Source organism: Neopsephotus bourkii, unplaced genomic scaffold, assembly GCF_033783945.1.
Source record: "Neopsephotus bourkii isolate Nb327-2 ecotype Australia unplaced genomic scaffold, CSIRO-AGI_Nbou_v1 NB_318, whole genome shotgun sequence".
Taxonomy (NCBI): Eukaryota; Metazoa; Chordata; class Aves; order Psittaciformes; family Psittacidae; genus Neopsephotus; species Neopsephotus bourkii.
In genome coordinates this window covers 1,197,693-1,216,848 of record NW_026900826.1, presented here as the reverse complement: position 1 = coordinate 1,216,848, position 19,156 = coordinate 1,197,693, and the positions used below count along the sequence as shown (strand labels likewise).

Sequence of the window (19,156 nt, the reverse complement as noted above, 5' to 3'; positions counted from 1 at the left end):
AAATCTTTAAAAAAGAAAAACTTTTTATCACTTTTTCTTAGGGGATCCAGGCAGGCCACAGTGTGATACAGGGTGTTACGGCACCAGAAATCCATTCAGGAGTCTGAAGGATCCTGAGGCAGGGGTCACTCTTGGACTGAGCCAGAGGCTAACTGGCTAAGACTGGGGATCCAGTACCCTTGAGAAGCAGAGAGACAGCAGGCTGTAGGGTGTAGGAATTTGGTATACCACCCCACCTAAGAGGGATCGGCTTTGTATCAGGAGAACCAGTTCTTATCCTTGGTTTAGTAAATCACAAACTGAAAGGACAGCATACTGAATTAATGTAAGTTAGTTAAAATACGTAGGAAGAGAGAAGGGAAAATTCTCCAGGAGGGGAACAGCTAATTCTCCATGGTCACAGCTGGCTGCGTGGCACTGTGTATCCAGATAGATAATCCTGCTTGTGAAGCACAGGGTAATTATAGTGGAGTGGGTGGGGACGACAGTGCTTTGTTCTTCCCTTCCCCACAAATTTTTGGCTGACTTGAGGCAAGGCCAGGCAGTGGGAGCTGTTGGAGGCTGCTTTGGCAGCAGCAGCTCACACAGCACTCCTTCTTCCCACTGAGCTCTGGGGTTGGCACTGCTGGACAAGCTGGGTGTTACAGTGCAGCCTCCAGCATCCCGTGAGTACTGTGTTCCCCAGCAGTGTAGGGTTCTCAGGGATTGGAGAGACTGGAAAGACAGATTTGATGGTCTCTAGGTGGGTGAAGTCTTGGATACTTGGGTACTTAGAGGAGGAACAAACAGGAAGAAGCAGGAGGGACTAAGAAATATGAGAAAAGGAGACAAATCTTTAGGGTAGGATGGGGTTAGGAAAGACTTCTATGTTGTGGGACAGCAAAGAGGGTAACTGAGGTGGAAGGAAGACACAGTGAGAAGGGGGTTACATCCTTCTCCCAGAAATAGTGTGCCTATCCTTCGGACCACTAAGCAGTACTGAGTGTGATGCGTAAACTACAGCTGTGAAAGCCATTTTGACACCAGTGATGATGGCAAAGTTTGTACATACGTGAAGTATCTGAGCTTTCGACTTGAATGTGTTTGGTGCCAGAGTTGAAAAAGTTGCTGACTTACACTGTCTTGAAGGCCCTGATTTCCAATTGTCTGTGTTCTGCAATTGCAATTACACAACAGCAGCAAGCCAGACATCCTGCCAGGCCTCCAGAGCAGCACTTCTGACAGTTGCTTTAGGGTTTTTCAGGACATCAGGAAAGTGATGGAGAAAAATAAACCCGTTGTACTTCTGTACATCCCAGGAGGTGGGGGATGATCTGTCCCAGGACAGATATTACACATCTCACATAACCTGAAAATGCCCAGTTCCAGTTGCTTATACACAAACAAGCAGATGTACCCTGGCCTGCTTATGGGGTGTAATGCTGATACTAACTTGTGGTTAAGGCAGAATATGGTCCCTGTTTCCTCTTCTAGACTATCTTACAATCATAGAATCACAGAATAGTTAGGGTTGGAAAGGACCTTAAGATCAGCCAGTTCCAACCCCCCTGCCATGGGCAGGGACACCTCACACTAAACCATGCCACTCAAGGCTCTGTCCAACCTGGCCTCAAACACCGCCAGGAATGCAGCATTCACAGCTCCCCTGGGCAGCCCATTCCGGTGCCTCATCACCCTTACAGTAAAGATCTCGAGGCTGGAGAGACGAGCTCTGTCACAGCTTGTGTGTGTCAGTAGTTAGCAGTGTAGAGTCCATTCAGTTGTTTGTGTGCTGGCACATTTTCCACAGTTCCTCCTCCCCATTGCCTCCTTTGCTGGCCTATAGACCAGCAGGATTGCCTAACTTTTCAGAAGGCCAAAAGACACATTTGGAACATACAGCTGACCTGGGGAGAGAAGCAATTAAACCAATGTAATCTGTATCAAGATTGCTGCCTTGTGTTTACTCAGTTGCAGGCACTCTTATGCTGCCATTGCTGAACAAACATTTTTTCAAAGCACACTGATACTTATTGCTCATACAGGTGTTAGCCCATCATTTCTTCTGCATAATTCTGGCTCTCAGTGTCTTGGCAAGTGAAATATTATCAGAACTGGATTTTGGCACCAAACTTTTTCAAGGCCTTCATACGCATTTTTGTGTAATTGGACAAGAATGAACTGTCCCAGTACTCTTGCATGAACTCAGTGTGTGCAACAGGAAATGGCTAAAGGCTGTGTGAAATGGATGCATGCTGCTGATACATCAACAGGGAAGTGCTTTCACTTATGAAATTTGGTGGTAGGTAGCAGATGGGGAGCAGTGAGGAAGATCTGGGAGTCTGCGGTTTTCAGTCTTTTGTAAAAAATGCAGGATCCAGTGTAATTTATCTGTGGGGTAGATGGGGAAGTGGCTGAATATTCTAATTTTCAATCCTTTTAAAATTTTAAGCTTACCTATTTGTTCTCTAAATACTTTGATCTCCCACAGCACGCATTGCTCTGCAAACCAAACTGATAACATTCATTCCAAGCTCTTTCCTAGCCTTCTTTCTTTTTCTTCAGTCCTGAATGAAATTCAACCTTATTCTCCATAAATAACCTTTCTCATTCCCCAGCTGTCTCCTAGAGCTAGTTCTCTTCTGACCCCTCACTTACTGACTCTGTACTGACCTTGCACTTCCCCCACAGCCCTAATCTGCCAATGTCTGCGCTCCTATTCTTCCTCTGCTATTTCTCATTATTTCATTTTTTTTTAATAAGGCCCAGCATTTCCTGAGATGCAGTTTATCAAATAAGCTTGAACAACCCCCTTTATTCACAGAGCTCACATAGTGTAGTGACAAACGACTACCGCTGGCAATGATTTTGACGTTTTCCCCCTTCTCTCTAATCTAGGCTGTGGGTAAATCTCTACTTTCAGTTGTATTTTTCTGTAGCAATAAAAACCAGCACCAGCGTTTTCAAATTGAAGAGAAACAAGCCAATGCCTGTGCCTGTGTCTTGTTCAAATAGAAAATTTCCTTTCACTGGATTTTCATCAGTGTAGCAACAACTCCAGTGATTTCTCAGTGCCTTTTATTAAACTGCTAAGGGGTTCTTCAGACATTTTGTGCTCACCTCATCCTCCCATTCAAGGCAGTGTGAGTTCTCATCTGAAAAACTTGCAAATGGAGGTTTTTTATATTTGTTTGAAGTTAGGCTGTAGGTTGAACTAATCAGAATTCATCTGGTAATCTGAAATAACCTGTCTAGGGTTAGTTGTAGAAAAACTCTTGAAAAAGTGCAAAGAGGTCATGCACATCATATCTATGTGTACCCTTTGCTGTTTTGTCATGCTATTATAATGTAATGTTGAACAAAGCATTTCTCACCCTTTCCCCAGTACTTGTTTGTCTGTCATTTGGAAAAGCTGAAGTAGTGGTTGAATGGGAATTTGTTTGCTTCTAAAGTGGAAAGCAGACATGTTTTAAATACGGATATTTTTTGAAATGACACCATGAAATGTACACCTCATCTTTGTGTAGCTGCAAATCCAACCCATTTATTTTACAAAGCTGAAAGCTTAACTCTAGGTGTCAGCACTGCAAACTGAAACTGGAGCTCTGAAAATGAAGTTTTGCTGTCTTCAACTCCTCCGGTGCCACCAGAAATCAAGTGCAAAGCAGTTTTGCTGATAGATCCTTAAGGGTGAAGAAGAGGAGAGCCCACACTTGTGGTTAATGGCACAAGTAAGAATTCCAGTATTCTTTTCTCACTCAGCTTCTTTCTAGCTGCCCTTAAGTGAACTCTTATTAACGGGATCTAGTAAATAACGTTTAACATAAAGGAAAGAATGAGGACAAGATCTCTCTCCAAAGACTGCCCACTGTTTAAAGCAGTTATGTTAAGACTTTCCCTTCTCTTTTTAAGTGCTTATTTTAAGTGGGTATCAAAAGTGATGAGAGAGGAAAGGAAACCAATGTCTTTTCTGGTTCTAAGAGGCTATATAGATCATCTAAATTAATGGGGTGGATGAAGTTTATGTGACTAGTGCTTATACTTGAAACTGTACTGTGGCAGAGACATGGAGGAATGAAAGACTTGACTTTCCAGCTTTTAACACTAGTGATTATGATGAGTAAATAAAAGCATTTTGATAGTGCAAATACTGTGGTTATCCTGAAAAAACACATTTCTCAAAAGCACTGACATTTGGCTTTGCATCTCCTAACTCTGTAATGTATTCTCATTGTCATTGACTGATGCTCTCACGTGTAGGAGTGAAGAGCTGCTTTTTGCCATTCTTGCTATCTATATTATAGAATCATATAATCAACTAGGTTGAAAAAGACTGTTTAGATCATCAAGTTCAACCATTACCCCAGGACTGCCAACCCCACCACTAAATCATGTCACTAAGGGCAAACTGATTTCCTCTCAAGATTTCCCATCATGGCTGTCCCTCATGATCTCCACTCACGCCCACCCCTCATCTGCTTCCCGTAGTGACCCACTCTGTATAGTTGCCACCCCTACCTGTCATGGCCACCTCTCACTCCCCACGCTGCCCCTGTTCTCCCCTCATGATCTACCCTCATGGCTGCCCCTCAAACTTCATGGCCACCCTATTCTCCCCTCATGATCTTCCCTCATAGGCCCCCACAACCCTCATGGCTGCCCCTCCACTCCCCTCATGATCTTCCCTCATGGCCGCCCCTCAATCCTTATGGTCACACATCTGCTCCCCTCACTGCCTTCCCTTACGGCTACCCCTCAACTGTCGCAGTTGCCCCTCTTCTCCACTCACGATCTTCCCTCATGGCTGCCCCTCAAACTTCATGGCCACCCATCCTCTCTCCTCATGATGTTCCCTTATGGCCGCCCCTCCTCTCTGCTCATGATCTTCCCTCATGGCCACCCCTCAACCCTCACAGCCACCCCTCCTCTTCCCTCATGATCTTCTCTCATGGCAGCCCCTCACCCTTCATGGCTGCCTTTCCTCTCCCCTCATGGAATTCCCTCACAACCACCCTTCACGGCTGCCCCTGCTCTCCCCTCATGATTTTCCATGTCCAAGTGGAGGCCAGTAACGAGAGGCGTCCCTCGGGCTGGCGCTGGGGCCGATGCTGTTTAACACCTTTGTCGGCAACATAGACAAGTGGGATTGAGTGCGCCCTCAGCAAGTTTGCCGACGACACCAAGCTGTGTGGCTCACCGTCATATTCATCGTTTATCTGCATCTTTTGCTATTAATTATGATGGCATTTGTCTTGTAGCTAAGCTACTGTTCAAAGGCTCTGAATGCACAGCAATGCTCACACTGAATTGGTTTCTTCTGAAATGCTGATTCTGATAGGGGAACACAAAAGCATTCACAATACGAGTTTGGAGTCATTTAAATAGTTTCCGCATGTGATACATCATTTTTCCCTCCTCAGACATTGGAGCTTATTGACAGAAGTTGTGTCTCTGATATTTGGTTTTCTCCATGCTCCTAAATCCAGCGTTTGATTGGGTCCTCCCTACAATGCTGTTGCCTCTGAGCTGTTCCTCAGCTAGTGAAAACAGAGTACCTTAGAGAAGCACCTGTGTGAGCCATTAGAGAGTAAAGGTTGGCAGAGCGACAAATGACATAGTAAAGAAAGTGAATGACCCATGTGGAACACAAGCAGGGCTCCTACAAGCCCCTCAGTCTGTGTGTGGTCTTTGGTAGAGTCAGGTGTTATACGTCTGTCACCGAACCTGAGCTGGTACTTCTGAAACATGTACTGCCTATAGCTGTAACTTGTGCGGCACTGGGCATGGCATTTTAAAGGGATTAAAATACTCTGTTTTCTCTCTTACAGTATGTACAGACATCTCTGCTCACAACTCATCTGTATGATAAGGAAGTATAGCTACTTCCATACGATACAGAAACAGAAAAAAGTTTATTACATGTGCCAGAAAGGGTCTGCAATTCATTTTCCAAGCCTTAGGGTCTGTATCCCCCCATAGCACCATCTTCCCTTTCTGAAGTCTTTGTTTTCAATAATATTTTCAAAGAAATTGGCACAGCCAGAGTTGAAAAGGAAGGTGATGGGAAATAGCAACTGATGCTGGGCTCTGGCTGTTTACAGTTCTTGTATCCTTACATGGTGGCAGCTTGCTGGCTTCCGCAGGTGGGCTGCCTGTGTGAACGTGCGCAGGGCAGCCGGGCTTCTGATGCTGGGTTAAGAGTTCTACAGATGGGTATCGCTGTTGGGTTCAAGCCTCCCGAGGTGGCTGGCGTCGTGCAGTGACACGGGCCTTGCAGCCATGTGCAAGTGCCCCGGCTGCACCTGCCGCCGCGGAGACCAGGACCCGCGGTTGGGGAACGGTGAGATAGAGGGGTCCCAGACCCGGGGCGCTCCGGTGACAGCGCTGGCAGCGGTTTGAAGTTCGCCCGCCCGAGCGCAGCCGCGCCGCTCCATTGGCCCTCGGCGGGTGATTTGCATTGACGCCAGCGCCGGCCGGAGGTCAGCGCCGCCGGGTGCTTGTATTGGCTCCGCCGCTGTCAAGCGCCGAGGGCGGGGGGCCGCGGGGCGGGCACGAGGCGGGGCTGCTGCGAGGAGGGGCGGTGCGGAGGCTGCCTCGCTGCTGAGGAACATCAATAATAACAAGGTGAGCGCAGAGCGAGGGACGGCGGCTGCGAGGAGAGAGGCGTTTCCCTGCCGCAAGGGATGCAGGCACCACGGCCCTGGGAACTAGAGCTCTCGCCGCTGCAGCCCTTTCCGCCGGGATGGGACGCTAGGATCGTTTTCCTTCTACTTATCGCTCCTTTTAATTTTTCCTCCTGTTTCTTAATTTTTGATTTTTTTTCTCTTCGCCGTTTCGCATCGTTTCTCTGACCAAAAAAAAAAAAAAAAAAAAAAAAAGGAAAAAGAAATCCCCCCAACATGGAGGCCCTTTGATGCCTCCGGCAGCCGCGCCGGCTTCTCCCGCGGCACTGGGAAACCCTCCGGGCTCTGTGCCCCGCTTCTCCGAGAGCCGCCCCCGGCACTCGGCCCGGTCGCTGAGGGGTCTCCCCGCGGCCCGGCCCGCCCCTGCCCCGCGCCCCGCCGGCGGGATGCTGCTGCAGCCTGACGGGGGGCTCTTCCTTCCGACGACGGGAACCTGAATGTCACCCCCGCGGCGGCCGCCCGCCCGCGACGGAGGCGGCGCGGGACATGCCCAGCGCGGTGTGAGGGGCGCAGCCGGCTCCCCGGCGCGGAAGGGCAATCTTCCATTATTCCTGTTATTCGTTTAAATTACTGTGTTTGGTCCCAAGGCACCCCACGGCACAGCGCCGAGCAGGACCGCGAGGTGTGAGCGCTGCTGGCCGGGAGCGCGGAGGACGCGGTGGGGAGCGGCCCCCGGCCCGTTCCCGGGTTAACCGGTCTCGCCGTACAAGCCCCGGTGGAAAATGCGCCGTGCTCCGGACTAGAAAGGAGGAGATGGTGCAGTGCCCCCGGCCGCTCTGAGCCAAGAAGACGCTGGGGTGCGTGTTCTGGGGGGCTAGGGGGCTTCTTGTTATTTTTGCCCTTCCTCCCCCTTTGTTTTTTCTTGCCTTTTTTGTTTTTCCCTGGAGGAGAGAAAACTCTAGCAAGATTCTCAGATGGCTTAGAAAAAATAATTGTGAAAATATGAAGTAGACCAGTTCTTGATTTCACCCCTTCCCTCCAGCTCCCCAGCCCACTGCTGAGATTGAGATAAAAGGACCCGTTTCCTGGAGGACGAGGAGAACAGACACGTTTTTGGTGTGTAAAAGGGACCGATGGCAATGCTTCAGAGTGTAGCGGAGACCCAGGGAAGAGGTTCAACCTGTTAACAAAAAATTAAGCAGGGGGAAAATACCAACGGGAAGGAAAGATACATATATATATTCATATATATATATTTATATACACACCCAATTTAGAGTATTCCCCAGGTGGCCACAAAGCATGGGCTGTGTTCCAAGCACCAACCTCTCTGACAGCAGAGTGATCTGTCACAGTAGCAGTGAGTCTGAAGAGTGCAATTCCCCTCACCAGACCAACACAACCATGTCTCAACAGCAGCAAGGCAACCCCGTCCCAGGATTATTCATTAAATGCTACAACACGTCCACTTATGAGGCAAGGACTAATTCCTCTAAGAAAAACAAGAGAGAGAACAGCCAGAGCATGGAGGCAGAGGTCGAGACCAGCAGATCCAGTGTTAAGGTAAAAAGAGTGCTAAACATAAACGCTGTTTCTCTCAGAACGGGAGCTGGCTGTAGTGGACTAACCCAACGAGTCTCCCTGCTGAAGTGATACATTGCAGGGAAGCTTTTTCTGGCTTTAGCGATTACTTTCATTTAGAAAACTAACCAGTCTCCTGAAACGACTTTATAGATGTACCCAATTCTCTTTCTTCATTCCACAAAATGCCTTTTCCTGATGTTGGGGAGGAAATAAACTGTAGTTGTCCTCGTCAGTTGTTAGAAACAGGGGCACGGGTCTTGCTTCTAAACCCGGAGGCCCCCGTCCGTCCGTCCGTGGTGGGACTCCGCCATGCATGGGAGCTGCACTGCTACTGTGTTCTTTGTGTGTGTTTGTGCTGGATTGTCCAGTGTTGCTGTTTGTGCTTGTCTTATTTGGAAGCGGAGGCAAATCGCAGTCTGAGGCATCTGCTAGCCCAGCTGATCGGTTTGCATACCTCTGCCATTCAGAAAGTTGAAAGGAGAGCGGCAGCGGTTTTTGCTCTGGGTACTGATTTACATTAACAACTTGTTGACCTTGTCTGTTGCTGCAGATAGTGTGTTTTTGGGAGGGTTTTCTGAGTGTGCTAGCGTACGTAGAGACACAACCCAAGGCTGTATGAATGCGCTAGGCACATGCTGAAAAAAATTGTAATTTGTGATTTTTGTTAGTTTTAACTGAGAGAGTGGTGTGGAGTGCCTGTTTCTCTGTTTACTTTCCATTCATGGCCTGTTTATGTATGAGCCGTACTTTAGATCCTAACGCTGTAGGTTTTCACTGTCCTATATTTTTGCTTTTTTTGGGGGTGGAGCTATTTGTATTTTGTAAAAATAAGTAATTGCAAATATAAAAAGTAAAACCAAGTTGTAGTAGCCCAAGGGATATTATATAACATGGCTGATCTGCTTTGGGTTACTGTGGTAAGAACTGAGGTACACATGCCGTAAATACAAGATACAGGCTTGAGATGCAGGCAAGAACTAGCAAAATGTCAAGCGTTTTGTGGGCTCACAGGAACTAATGGTCTGTAGTTTTCTTAGGATTTTTACATGCTCATTAAGATGGCTTCTGGAGCATTGACCCAGAATAATTTTCTTAAGTTATGTGGTTTATTTTCTTCTATTGTTATGTGAATTCAGTCATTTCAGTTCATAGGACTTTAAAAGAAGTCTAGAAATTGAGAAGAAACTTTGTTGGTAGTGAATTGGAGGAGGAATTAAAATATCTAAGGCAGAACATGAAGGTGAATGGTGTTACATTAAATTTTTGTGTTAATAACATACAGGACAGTGAACTTTATGGCCCTGTTCACACATGATAGACATGCTTATAGCATGTTTAATATGATAACCACATTAAAGACACTTAATTTGTCATCAGAATCCTGACAGTAGTTTTGCTAGTTGGATTTTTAATACTGAATATAACTGCACATTACAGAATCTAAACCGAAAGTATTCTTAAAATTTATATTCTGTGAATTTGCCTTCTGTGTGCTTGCTTATGGGTTAAAAAACAACTCTAAAATGTGTTTCCAGAGGCACTCATGGGAAGTGGTCTTAATTTTGTTAAATTTTGCTGTTTGATTTCAAGAACTCTGTAAAAATTCTTGTTTCTAAGTTTGGATAATTCGGCCAGATGCTATAGGGTGATACTGATTTTTATTCAGACTGTACTCTCATTGGCAGTCATTCTGATTTTTATCACTCTGTGGTATTTTCTGCCCTTGTCATCACTTTAAGCACATTGCTGTGAAACGATGGTTTTTGAGAAGTGAGAATGGAATTCTGTTTGTGCTCAGCTGAATACAGAATCTGTTGGAGCCATCACATCTGTCTGATTTTCATGTGCAAAATCCTGTAATACTCTTTAGAGCTATAAAGCAACATGGTATTTCATTCTCTGTTTTTATCATTAGTGTGTATAATATGATCAGATTTAGAGTTCTTAGTGTCCTGGATAACGGTGTTGTCTTAGTAGTTGTGCTAAAGGAGAGGGCTGTGCTGTCACAGAGAGCAGATTTCATAGGACACTGAACTTGTTTGGAAAGAAACGAAGTTTGATGAGAACATTGACGATAATGGACAGGAGCCTGAAATTCCTGAAGCCAAAAGGAGCATTGGGCAGGACCTTGTGCCGTTTTGGAGTTAAAAGGATTTTTGATTTGAAGAAGAACTGTAATAATTAGGGCGCTACTAGGAACCATTGCTATGCTTCACTGTGCTTGTCATACACCCTTTATGGCCCCTGGGATACCCTCACATGAACACAGGATGCTTTTGTGCTTTGAGCAGTGGTCATGTCATCAGAATTTGTGTGAATAGCCAGTAACCTGCCTGAATGGCATTTGCACTTGGTGTCAGAGCACTTTGATTGAAATTCATTCAGAGTCTTTTGTTGTATATGCACAGATTAAAGCCAAGAGTCCTGTGCTAGAACTAAAACCAAAACTTAGCCCATGTGTACATTTCATATTTTAATTTTGGCTGGCATTAACATTAAGTTTATTAAAATATGTATAATAGTGCAACAACTTTTATTGAATCTGGTGTTTAGCTATAGTGAATGCTTTTCAAGTCAGTATCATAAAAAGAAATAACTCACGCTAATTGTAAAATGGCATTACATGTATTGCTGATTAGCCCCAGACCTTTTCTGGCTTTATGTTTATGTCTTATTTTGTCTTTCTTCTGGTCAAGATGATTTTCTGGATGTGTGGTGTGAGCATACTGTATTTTGTGATTTGCATCAGTTTACAAACTCGAGCTTAAAAAGTTATGTGCTCTTCTGTAGCACAGAACCCCCTAAGTTTATCCATAGCAAATTTATTGAGCAGTCCTGAAAGTGTGCATGTGTGTGTGTGTAGAGATAAGTGCCATAATACCTGTTTCTGGTATGTACAAGTATGGAGACAGTATGTGAGAAATGGAGGAGCCTTTTTAATAAATGGTATTTGGCCATAGGGCCTGTATCTCCTCCTTCATTAGAATTTTCATACAGTGCTTTTATTTGAAAATGTAAGAGCTTCTTGGAATATGTGTGGTATCAAAAAGTGAACCACCATGAAAACTCTTCCTTAATTTTCAGTGTATCAGTTCCACAGCCTAAACTCTGCACTTTCCCAGTGAAAGATGAGCAAGACTTGGATGCAGTGACTTGGGTTTCATTATCCAGTGCTATATTAAGAATATCAAATGACACTTCCCCAGTACTCTTGCAAAGGAGAGGGGTTTGTTGTTGTGTTGGGATTTTTTGGTTTGGAGGTTTTTTCTTTTTGGTTATTTGTTTGTGGGTTTTTTTTGTGGGTTGGGTGTTTTTTGGGGTGTTTTGTTGTGGTTTATTTTTAGCTTTAGCAATTTCAAGAAAGTGGACTTAAAATTGTGGTTGTTTTTCATAGATTTTATAGCTATGATTTTCTTTTTCAGAGAGTTGTGGTGTTGAATGTGCAGTAAAGGTACTTAACTTTATAGAAACCTGCTTAAATACCTTGAGAATAATACCTCTGTTTAATTTATAGCATGAGTGGGATAAGTGCTGGAATGGTATAAGGGCTTAATGATTCTATGATTTATTTACAATTGGCTTGTGTATTCATAAGCATATGCTGTCCCAACATCATGTATGAGTGTCACTCCTCTTCTGTAGCGCATTATTATTCACTGTAGCGCATACGTTGCACATTTATTTTGCTCTGTCATTCTTTTACGTATATGAGATTTCCTTCCTCTTGTGTAACTCTCCCTGTCACGTAGATGTAACACAGAAATACATGCATTTCAGTGCAAAGGGATGAGAGAATAAATCCAAACTTCCTTTGTTTTAAATTAAAAATAGTCCTAAGCCAGCAGAGCTAAATGAAATAGCCTTTTGATTTATCAGCTGATATGGGACAGCCAGTTTAAATCCGTGGCCTTACAGCTGGTAAGTTTTCTTCATTCAAGCCTTGTGAAATTGCCTGAGAATTTTGCAGTCGCTGCAAGCCAATGGTTGCGTAATTCTGCACACAGGAGGCTGTATGCTGTATTGTACCTGCAGCGCTGAAGTGCATCTCGCTTCAGCGTTTAACAGCACATCATTTAGTCAGTTAAGCTGTCTTCTCTCTTCCTGCCTGTCTGGTAATTCCTTCCCCTTGGAGCAGACAAGCCCGCCCTCCCTCCCTTTGAAATTCCCACACGTACTGTTCATGCTTCCACTGAGGCTGTCCACACTGTCTTGATACCTCCCTGTTCCCACTGACACCATCCTCAGTCATTTCCCTGACAAACCTCCTATCACCGTTTCCCTCCCACTTCCACTGACGTCAGCTCTCCTGTGCAGGCATCCTTGCTCCCACTGAGAGTATCCTTCCCACGCTGAGATACATGAACTTTTCTCAATCTTTACTGCTCCAGACTTCCATGCTGATGCTTCTTGTGCTCTTGTTGCAAGGCATGACCCCTTTTTCCACAGGGGAAGGGGGTCTGATTTTTAAATGGTATGAAGTGAACTGATGTGGTAACGTGAGCTGGGTTCATATTTAAGTCTAATTTTTTATCTTTACCCTTTATTTTCTTGTTGCTTGTAATGTAGATGGGAAAAAAAAAAAACCTGTAAATCACTTAAGGTACTACATTACTAAGCATAAGATGTGTTTTCAGTTCTTAAAGCATTATTATTGGTACCTCTCCTGACCATGTAAACTAACTCATGCAAAATGTGTCTCTGCATCTGAGGGCAATTCCTTGCATGTCTGAGATGAGCAAGGTTAAACCCTGAATTTTTTGAGTACTTAACGCTTGGTAAAAGCTTTATTGAAACTCTTTTCAGCTGTACATTCATCTGCCAGACAAGAAACACTGACTTCTGTCTGCGCTTTGCGTGGTTCTTTGCTGTCCCTGGTCTGAGCTTGCTTTGCGTCTCTTCCCTTGTCATTTTAGGTAGTTAATTTCTAAGCTTTTCCTTTTCTGCTGAGTGTGTCAATAGAGGAAGTATTAAACACAAGCCTTTATTTCTGTGGTTATAGGTGTTTATCTTACTGTGTTGTAACCTTTATATTCTTAATTGTATGGCTCAGATTGAAGTGTAAGTACATCCACAGTGAGAATTTTTCTGGTTCTAGTGTGTACTTACAAGTGAGACAGAAGAACAGGAGGTGATACACTTACTAGCTCTCCCTCCCTTTCCACTATTCCCAATGTTACATGTGGTGTGAAATTCCAGAGCACGGTACCAGCATTGCCTTGCTTTTTAAGTTGACAGCATTTCAGATTTTATAATCAAAATGTGAAGTCTAAATATAAGCTAAAGACATTAAAGGGTGAAGTAGTTACAACCACTTGTAGATACTTAATGTTCAATGTATTTAGATTAGAATATGCTTTCAATCTATGTGAATATGAAGAATGGCTCATTAAGAAAGTTGCTTATAATTCTTTGGAAACTTAGAAAAAAGAATACTATTTCGGAACTGTTTTGCTTCCCGTATTGCATGCTTTAATATCTGTTCCTCATGTTTAAGTAAATGTCAAGAAAATTAGTGGTTTTTGAATGAAAATTATTTTTAACATCCATTGAGCTAGTTACATCCAACAGTTGCCACTACCAACAGTGATAAACTGCGGGTTTAGTTTAGCTATATGAACATTTGTTCACCTCTCTTGGCCATCACCTTGAGAAGGAACTTGAGAATTTACTTTTTAAGCAATAGTAACAATACTTTGAAAATATTCCACTCTTTTAGCATTCCACTTGGAATGCCAGCTGACTTTCAAATGAGTCCTGAAATAGGAAATAAATATTTAGAGATATGGACAGCTAAAGCTCTGATGAGCTGTCAGGAAAAAGTGAAAGAAACCTAAAGCAAAGGTGGTCATGAGCAGACTGACCCCCAGGTGTATTTGGTTCAATACAAGCTTTATGTAAGTTGTATTTTATCGGGGCCACAGAAGCACACTTCACACCTGAGAACAGTTTAGCATTGTGTTCCATTTTGGTCATGTGTATGGACATAGTATGCCCATGCGGTAAACTGCTTTACCAGCCTCGGATGGAATTAAAAGACTGTTTCTGAGACAGCACATATTGTGTGATTCTGTGTCCAAAGTGCAGTTATCCATGTGAATTGCAGTGTTTTATGTGTCAGACCCATTCATGCAGTGGAGCTTCGCTAGGAATTTGCCCTGTGACATTCTACACTTTGGTATCTGTCCATTCAGTAACATAATGAGGTATCCTCATTTAACCATCATTTAAACTGGCATAGGATGATAGCTGCAAATTGAACAGTTATAATGTGCATGACATACCAAATAAGTTTTATTGCCCAGAGTCATATTTTTAAGTTTCCAAAGGCATCAGGGAAGTGGTGTGGTTAAAGCCCTCTGCTTTTCAAAAAGATTTTGGCATTCAGAGCCTTTTAGATTCTTTCTTGAAATCCCTGTTAAGGCCAAAATGTAATAAACACTGTTGGTACACACACTGTGAAATTGAAGTAGTGGAGTCTCTAATTTGTGCATTCTTCCAGACCATCCCCTTTTACTATGGGTTGAACTGTTGGCCTCAACCCAAACTGTCAGTCCCTTTTCTCCTCTTCCTTTGTAAAATCTTTTAAGTCTGTCCCTGTACACAGAATAAAAAGCTCAGCATTCTGTAAGCAGCTCCCAGATGTACAGCTTTGTTTTGGGAGAAAGGGCGGGGACTGCAGCCTGGTTTTTGACATGAAAATGCATTGACATGAAATAAATTGCATCTATTTTGAATGTGGTTGATACAGTAATTTGAAATGGTTTTTGGTGGCGTTTTAAACATTTAAAGGTAGCCTGCATATCTATGTAGGGAGTGAATGTCCTTACAAAGCAAAAGAATTTGGAATAAAAAAGGAATAAGGAATATTCAGAAGCTAAAAGCAGTTTTGAGAATGAATACTGTTGCTAGTGAAAAAGACACTGATTCTGGTATGTGGGACTCAAACTAGGATTCTTATCTTTTCCTGGAAAAGGAGGAAATACGGCTTTTGGTTCTACTACGTTATTACATGACAGACCATTTTTGAGTACTAGATCCCTAGAAATTAAGGTGACACGTTTTTGAGGGTGTAAAGACAGTCTCCTTATTGGCCAGATAGGTGCTTCATTCCTGAGTGAACTAAATAGATACTGTTTCAAGGATTATTATTTTTAATCAGGGTGGAAATTGATCTATTTGTTAAATATTTTTAACACATTTAAGTTGCATTTGTTTCCTCACTGGAAATGAGAATTCACTCTTTTTGCAAAAGCAGAATTGTTTTGCACATTACTTTGAGAGCTGCACAGGGAACTTCAAGCATTTTATATGCCTAAAAAGGTCAAACCTTTCAAGTAAGAGATATTTCCCTTTATAAATCAAACATTTTGCATAGTGACATGAATAGATTTCTGATTGTTAAGGGAAAAGTGGTAACCTTGAAATCTTTTCATTGTTTTTTTTTAGATTTCCCAGTTTCCTAAGTAAATCCATACAAAGAAAACACAGAATTACTTTGCAAATATGAAAGAATGACATCCTCTACTTCCCATTGTTTTTAGCTTTGAGTTAGCAGTGACCTTTAGCTCCCTGATGGGATGTGGTGGAAACTTTGAGGCCCCATCTTACTTGCCACTAAAAGACACTGTATTTTTAAAGTTACACATTTACCACTGCTTACTGTCTTCCAGTTGGAGGTTCTGTTATCTCTAGTAAAATTTAAGCAGGCAAATAACCTCAGTAAGCGATCAGCAAAGTAAACCTTTATAGGGATCTTCATTGAAAAGAACTATGCTTGTGTATTAATTAAAGCTCAATGAAAGAATCTTGATCCATTGAACAGAGTCTTCCTGTATTTAGGAGTAGCTATACTTTTGCATCGTAGGCAATATGATGTTCCTCATTCATACTGAATTATTAGGGTTGCATCTCTCTGATGCTGAAATGTAAAACTCTGTTTTACAACACTAGTTTTAATTTCAAGATTTTCAATGCACAAATGTACCCATGTGATAGTAGATAGGTCAAAATCCGCTTTCAGACAGCTGAGTTTGCAGATGTGTATTTCTTTTTGTAGTACTGTCTGCTGTTTCTTTCAGTTTTAAAGTTCTGGGGTTTTTCCTTTTCCTTCCTTCCCCCACCTTGCCTTTCTTTATTTCTCCATTAAAGTTTGGTGAGAAGTTCCACAAGTGGTTGAAGACAACCACACCTACTACTTCAGTAACTTGGAGCAGAAGTGACCACCCTGCACACTGCTGCAGTTTAACTGCCTGGTAAAATTGTGCTTTTCCATGAGTTGTAGCTCAGTGATAAATATCTCTGCATAGGGTGAATATCAAAATGTAAGTCTGCACAGCTGGAATCTGAGCTCTGCCACATACTGAGGTGTGGATGGCACTGGGATGCTGGCAAGATACCTGCATTTTATTTTTCAAAACAGAATTATTTTCAGATCCTGAAGAGATTTATCGGTGGGCCAAATTCTGGCTAAAACGACAGTTCTTCAACCCCATTACAGTCTGTGGGCCTGAGGGTGTACCTGAGGCAGAACTTGAGCTGTTGTGTTTGCCTCACTGTGGTAGAAAATAGTTCCCTGTTGGATATGTGGTTTGAAAATAAAAATAGTGGCAATAATATTTGTAATAAGGGCAAAGTTATTTTCTGTTGTTCCAGAAAGACATCAGTATAGCTCCAGTGCACAGGCTCCTGCCTGTACTGAACCTGGTGGCAAAGTTCTTACAGTTTTCAGAACAGGCAGAATTTGATCTCTGGTCTGTAAGCAAAACTTACCCAGCTTCTCTAAAGTGCAGCAAACTTGTCAGCCATTACGCTCGAATCCCATGTTTTATCACTGCTTAATCCATAGCTAGTGCAAAAAAACTACCAATAACTGAGAGTAACTTTCTAATGATGGGAGTAATGGGATAGTAAACTGATTTATTTATTTTTTTCCCCTTAGCTTCATGTAGCAGTGGGGGCTGTTTTCAACCAGTAGCTGGCTGCATAAAGAACATAAATTGTTGTGACTTCAGATCATAAACGAAATCTGCACATCTGCTGCTGTTCTTGAACGGTGATTCTCAAAGTTAGAACTTGGATTTCTAGGTTTTCAACAGGACTTTTGTTTCTATGTATTTGTACCTTTGTAGTTCTTCATTTGCACCTGAAGTGTGTTGAGATGTGTTCTGTTTGACGCTTTGTGGCCAAGGCCAGAGACACTGAACTGGAATCAGACGAACCAGACTGCCACTGGTTAGCATGTAGCTCTTCAGCCAACTTGGTGTGCATTTCTACTTGAATGCTTGAGCTAAATTATGTATCAAACAGGATCAGAGCCATCATGTACCCAGGAGCATAAAAGTTGCACCTAGGTCAATCTGTGTCCATGTAATGCTGTGGTATGTTTCTAGCAGCAGTTAGCAGTGTGCTTTGGAGAAAGATGCAAGGAATCTATTTAAAGGTACAAAAATGAGAAGAGTTTTTCATGTTCTTTAGTCTGAACACACTGATTTACTGCTCACTTGTCACAATTTTGGCATGTAATATGATAATGATATTTTAGCTTTATCTCCTTAAAACTTGATTGCTATGTTGACAAATGCAATAAAAAAAATTATACTCTTGAGTGCAATTTATGAATGGAGGATTGCAAACTAATGTTAGCGTGTACTTAGCACTGAAAACTCCATTGAAGTGGATCGTTTATGTATGTGTTTCTGCAAATAACTGTTGCAGGGACCAAGAACAACTGATGAAAGTGTTTTAAAAGAAAGCAAGATGGATGAACTAAACACGGGTTTGCATTTTGAAGAGGACTTCATGACCAGAGAACTAGTACTTTTTTTTCATACATAAGGCAGAGTATCCTGCCGATGAAAAAAAGCTGAGGGTAATGTTATGTTTTAGAGGAAGGAAACATTTCAAAGCCAGGCAGAGAGGGTTTTGCAAACCCAAACAGCTTTTGTTTTGTTAACAACTACACTATGAAGAAGAGTAAGTCCTGTGAACTCAGACACTGCTTTACGCTTCCACTGATTCTGCTTTAACTTTTAATTTACTTAGTATTTGTTTTCTTTTTGTCTTTTGCTGTGGAAATAATCCGCTTTCTGCAGGATTTCAGATGAAAAGGCTGTTCTGCTTACACTGTTCATTAGTTGTGTTATTGTATGTCGTCAGTTCTAGAGACTGTGTCTCGTTCCTTGCTATTTAATGCATGGAACTGAGATCTGCCATGAGACCAGTCAGGTCTAGTTCAATAGTTGTGCTGCCAGTCACAGATCCCTAAGCCTAGCACTGGTTGTTTTCCCTGTGTGAATAATCTTAATGTTTTACCTTTAAAAAAGTATGGAATCTTTTACTTGGGGGCAGCTCCTTCTTTTTTAGGGGGTTTTATGTTTTCTGAAATACTATTGCAAGTAACACCTCTAAAATGAATGTGTTAGAGCAGTAGCTTGTTGGGAACTAAGTTTTCTCCAAAGAGCAGCTTGTGTAGCCTTTTTGCCACTTTTAGTGGTACCAAGTAGAGATAACCAGCTTCTTGGGGATAAGAGAGACTTAGCTTTTACGATCCTCATTAATAATAAGAAAAACTCGTGAAACCAATGGAACTGCTCAGTGAGGAAGCTGGGCAGTTCTCACCCTCTTACCCCTGGCTTGGTGAGAAGGGCAAAGACAGTATTTGTCCCTGAAGACAGGCAGTAGTGTCAGCCTTCTGTCTTGGTAGCAAATATTAAGAAATGGAATTCTGGTGGGCATTCTTTCCTGTTGGTTCCTAGTGCTAAATATTTTACTGAAAAACACAATTCTGCTGTCACTGTCTGTATGTTATAACATTTGGAAGATTTTTTTACTGTATAGTACAAGAAAATCAGTGAGGGTGGGAATGGAGCAGAGGGAGCAAGCCCTGCTAGCAATTGGCGTTAGTTATGGGAAGTCTAATGGCTTGTCTAATTCTCAGACTTAGCCCCTAGTTACAGTGTGGCCATGGGAAA

General features: G+C 42.7%; 1 protein-coding gene across 3 annotated transcripts in view; it reads left to right on the top strand.

Annotated features, from left to right (window-relative positions):
- PDE8A (phosphodiesterase 8A) overlaps positions 1–19,156 on the top strand; it is a 148,014-nt gene that overhangs the window by 21,624 nt on the left and 107,234 nt on the right. Inside the window, exons 1-2 of one of the 3 annotated variants that reach the window (XM_061347314.1) lie at positions 7,291–7,459; positions 7,645–7,718. The exons of 1 other annotated variant lie outside the window; for it this stretch is intronic. Coding sequence is in view for 1 of the 2 variants with exons in the window: in XM_061347310.1 (XP_061203294.1) it covers positions 7,905–8,165 (261 nt within the window). In the remaining variant the exon portion in view is untranslated. Of the gene's footprint in view, positions 1–6,609; positions 8,166–19,156 lie in introns of those variants that run through there. One more of the 3 variants, XM_061347310.1, reaches the window with a different exon arrangement.